General features: G+C 49.4%; 1 protein-coding gene across 1 annotated transcript; it reads left to right on the top strand.

Annotated features, from left to right (window-relative positions):
- The first annotated feature begins 1758 nt into the window (after window positions 1-1758).
- LOC123448386 lies at window positions 1759-3217 on the top strand. The gene is made up of 2 exons (XM_045125241.1): window positions 1759-2552; window positions 2824-3217. Exons 1-2 carry the CDS (start codon window positions 2175-2177, stop codon window positions 3022-3024), a joined length of 579 nt encoding a protein of 192 aa, XP_044981176.1. The 5' UTR covers window positions 1759-2174; the 3' UTR covers window positions 3025-3217.
- Window positions 3218-4751: the final 1534 nt, after the last annotated feature.

The following is a 4751-nucleotide window of genomic DNA, read 5'->3' as shown; positions in this document are numbered from 1 at the left end:
TTCCGATACCGGGATGACCAAGTCGATCATGCCTAGTTTGGAATGCATTGACATTCTGAAAAATTACCTTATACGCAACGTGTGCTACGGGGTTTATGTATGTGTAGTAGAATCGAGATGATAAAGAGGGAATTTTCTCAAATATTTGTTTGCCATATCCATTGTCTTTGGTAAAGAGGAGATATTCCTCCTTGTTGTCTTCATGGGTTTCAATGTGAAAACCATTTTTTGTGGATATCTCTATAACCTATGAGGGTACGAGTTGAATCGGGATACAATAAAACATCCTCAATTATTATTTGTGTACCCATAGGGAGGGTAAATATCGCACGTCGAGTGCCAACAATTATCGCATCGTGTCCAGCGATTGTTAAAATATTTCCATTTAACTTTTTGAGGGTTTGGAAATACTTTATTTCACTAAGTATAGAGTTTGTAGTACCACTGTCCACAAGGCACATTTCCTCCTCCATTTGGATCGACTCCCGTAGAAATCTATATATTGAAATGTGGAATTTTCTGTAATGAAAACCTTTCACGAATATATATAATACATACAAATTTATTGATATCAAAGTGTTGATACAATATATATTGTGCTTTACAATATAGGCCGACGACAACAACAATAATAATATGTTTTTATTACAACAATAGAACCAGAGATTTGTAAATTTATGTGTACGTAAATTAAAAATCATCATGGTTATGTTGTAATAAAATTTGCAAAATTGTGAGTTCAAGTGAAGACTTGAATTTAGTTTGGGTTAGACCTCAAACATCTATCACTACATTTTCGAGATATCACCAAATAGGGTCCGTCTCGTTTCAAGATATCAACATTTGGTGTCCGTCTCGTTTCGAGATATCACCAAATGAGGTCCATCTCGTTTTGAGATATCAACATTTGGTGTCCGTCTCGTTTCGAGATATCACCAAATGAGGTCCATCTCATTTCGGGATATCAACATTTGGGGTCCGTTTCGAGATATAGTCACTTCACAATTTTTTTTCATACCAATTCAATTCAAATAAAGTCATTTCGTGCCATTTCGGCATTTTTAGACTTAATTGATGATGAGTTGATATTTATTTATTTGCAAGAAAAATAAATCTCAATTGCAAAAACAATATTATTGTACCATTTGTATATGTTATAGGGATTGCAAAATGCAAACACATTGAACATATAATCATTTGTCTAACACATCAATATACACAATAACTGAGTACATTATGTAACTACACGGAGCTGCACAATCTAAACATGACAAGTACTAGTGTTACTTGATTGGTCGATAGCTCATGTATGGGATATTAGACAAATAAATTTTGCTGCTGTCACACGCATGCAGATGGGCCTAGCAGAGTCTAGAAAAGGGACAGCCTGGCTGCCGGTGGGATAAGGAAAGAATAGATAGGACGGACCCATCCATCCCTAATCCTCTGACCGGCACAGGCGGAGACCTCCATGGCTGCTCAGTCGCATCACTAGCGACGCGAGGAACTCCCACCGCGCTCATCCTCACCGGAGAGGCCAAGAGAGACGGGGTCCCATGTGCCTGCACAGAAACCGGGCTGGCGGGAGGCCAATGCCGCAGCGAATCGGCGCAGGAGGCGGCGTGCTTCCGGCGGCGGCGTCGGTCGCCCAGACTGTTGCGTTGCCTGAGCCGGAGGTGAGGCCAGAGTCGCAACAAACGACTCCTCGTTCTCGAGCTCGACCTTGACCTGTAGGTCGAAGATGGAAGGCGCGACAGCGATTGGAGCGCCGGTCTCCTAATCCTTGGGCTCGACTTTGACGCTGAAGTCCAAGGCGAGAGGCGCGGCACCGACGAGAGGGCCGATCTCCTCGTCCTCGGGCTCGACCTCGACGTTGAGGTCGAAGGCGAATGGCGCTGCAGCGAGGGGTGCGCCGGCTTCCACGACCGGTGGCGGCGAGTCGAATCCAGGGACAGGACCGAATCCCGGCGGCATGAAGTGCTCCGGGTCCTCGTGACTTTGCGCCGGCGTCGGCGTCGGAATATCCATGTACGCGTCCGGACCGTACCCCGGCGGGAACTCGTACTCTTCGAGTTCGGTGGACGGCGTCGGCGGGTTGAAGATGGCGCCATGGAAGTACGCTGGGTACGGCGGTGGTGCGAGGGCGGCGACGAAATCATCTTCTTCGCCGAGTAATGGGGCCGCTGGCCCGCCGAGGAGCCAATCCATCGGCGGTATCTGGAACGCCGGTTGCAGAGGAGCAGGCGGGCTTGGAGGTGCCGCTTGAAGACCGTGGGCATTCAGAGCGACAGCCTGAGCACCGCGTCCAGTGCGAGGCGCGAAGGCCTGGCGTGGGTTGCCATGGTGACGGCGGTTCCACACGAAGGGGCGACGACGGCCACCTATTCCGGAGCGGTGGCGAAGGCCTCTGCCGTTGGTGCAACGACGGAAGACGGCCCCGCTGCCATGGCGGCGGAAGATGTTGCCGAAGCGACGAAGACGACGGCGACGGGCGAAGAACGGGCGGCGGTTCTCGCTTTGCAGGAAGCGAACAAACGCGGATGCGATGTCTGGCAAGTTTCTTGCCATATTACCTTCCTTTTCTTGGTCCTTCCTTCTCCGGTGATTGCTCTTGGTAGAGCTAGCGTGGCTGATAACGTGTAACGGATGAAAAATGAATGGAATCAACTGATTTCTTCATTGATCATCAATAGGGTATTTATACATGGATTGCCATGCGTCTATTACACTTGATAGCGTCCGTACGGGACGGTATGATTTTGGGCAGAAAGTTAACTGCCATAGGCAGTTAATATCTAATCGTAACACTCTTGTTTGCTGCAGCGGTTTGGTACAGGTACTAGGGCCACTTCGATGCTGAGTTTTCAAAGGACAATTTCTTTCTGGAAAACAAAACTTTCTGAGTGGAAAGAATTCAGGAATACTACACCTATAGGTAGAATGGTAGTAATGAGTGACAGCCAGCCTGCCAGTAGACGTGGGTGCAATCAAGGAGTCTTTGATTTGTTGATTGGGTGTGTTTAGGACTGATCTTGATGAGACTTAACGAAGTCATGTCTTAACTCATATGCCATTTGATTTTCATGAATATTTGTGTAATTTTTTTTGTTCGATTACTTAAATTTGTGAGAGTTAGATGAGACTTTGTTAAATCTCATCTAGACAAGAATTAGCAAATCCGTTGTTGATTAATAATAGTATCTTTTGGATTGCAAAAGATCATTTTGATGTTATTTTTCTTTTTGATTGTAAAGATATTAAAGCAATTACAAACACATATCATGGACCTTGCCAGCATGCAGATCAATACTGAAGATGTGCTCCCAATTCTGCCGCACACGAGGGGTTCTGCCACCGTTGGAACACTATGCTCTATTGTCGTGCCGTTGTCTCTCCTTTTCAATGGCCGGTCTAGGGGCAACGAGGTAGGGTGGGGGGTGGGGGGGGGGGGGGGGGCGCCCCTCCTGCCCGAACCATGGCCGACGCCGCCCATGATCTCCTTGGGATGGCCGACGCCGCCCATGATCTCCTTGGGATCCACTCTGCGTCCCAAGATCGGACCGCCGGAGACGACCGCGTCGAGGCGATGTCGTGGCTGGTTTGCTTCCGCCGACGAAGTACGTCAGGGCACTCGTAGCGATGGCTATATCCATTTCCACCCCCCGTCGAGATGGATCACGGTTAGGGATGGAGACGACGACATCCTTGCGGGGAAATAATTGCAAGGGGGTGAGCTGATCGAAGATGGTGGGCTCATGAAGATGGACATCAACACAATCAGGGTCAGGACTCCGGTCTCGAAATGGGGCGAGGATTCGGGCTCCTCGCAGAGCTTATTGATCTAAGGTCGCTCGTGATCTAAGCACTACCCGAACTAATGCATGTTCAGGGAAATGGCGGATCGGGGGCATGTTTTTGGTTCTTGCAGATGATGAAGACGATGAAGACAAACAGGGGGAGCCGGATGCGGCAATGGCCTCCACGTCGTCGAAGTCTTCATCGCCGACGTCGGCGACGACTACTGGGGTACGTCCAAATGGGAGGCTAGGATCATCGCAGGAGGACTGACGGCTCATCACAGGAAGACGAAAACGACGGTCCAACCATGGGTGGGAGCAATTCCAAAGGTTTGCCTACCCAAACCCACGTTGTTAGATTATTTTTCATCTGCTTCGTGGATGCTTGTCACTCGACGAAAGTAACGGCGGCCGGCGATGGTGCACTCGACGGCGTCGGTCGATGTCGACGCGATTCGGATTTCCAGGGAGCGACATTTGATTGTTTTGTTGGGCCATGATTGACTTGATCCGAAATCACTGTTGTTGGGCTTCACGTGTCCTGGGTATTTGGCCCAGGATGGAGTCCAAAGTAGTTTGGCGAGGCTGATCTAGTAGCGACAGCGGGCGCAACCATGATCGCTACGACAAAGAGCCAACACCTCGATCGGTGCCTTCATTGCTTGCAGCGGCGCCTAGGGTTCTGTGTTGTGCCAAGCCGGATTTCCTACCGCTCAAGGTCGATCGGGCGGCGCGGGTGCATCACGCACAGACTTAAATTGCGGGTCTAGGGGCGGGTCAATCGGGAACTCCTAGTCGGCGCCTTCTGTGCCGGCTAGCGTTTCTGGCGCCTGCAAGAATCAGTCTTGGGTTGATTTCCTGAAGGCCCATTTAGGTTCGACCGTTCACTGCTTCGTTCGCTCGTTCACTAGTTCACTCGTTCGTTCGCTTGCTTCGTTGGGTCGCTGGTTCGCT

The sequence above is a fragment of the Hordeum vulgare genome, chromosome 4H (genome assembly GCF_904849725.1).
Source record: "Hordeum vulgare subsp. vulgare chromosome 4H, MorexV3_pseudomolecules_assembly, whole genome shotgun sequence".
NCBI classification, from domain to species: Eukaryota; Viridiplantae; Streptophyta; class Magnoliopsida; order Poales; family Poaceae; genus Hordeum; species Hordeum vulgare.
Note: the sequence above shows the minus strand (reverse complement) of the source record. Positions and strands in the feature narration are given on the sequence as shown.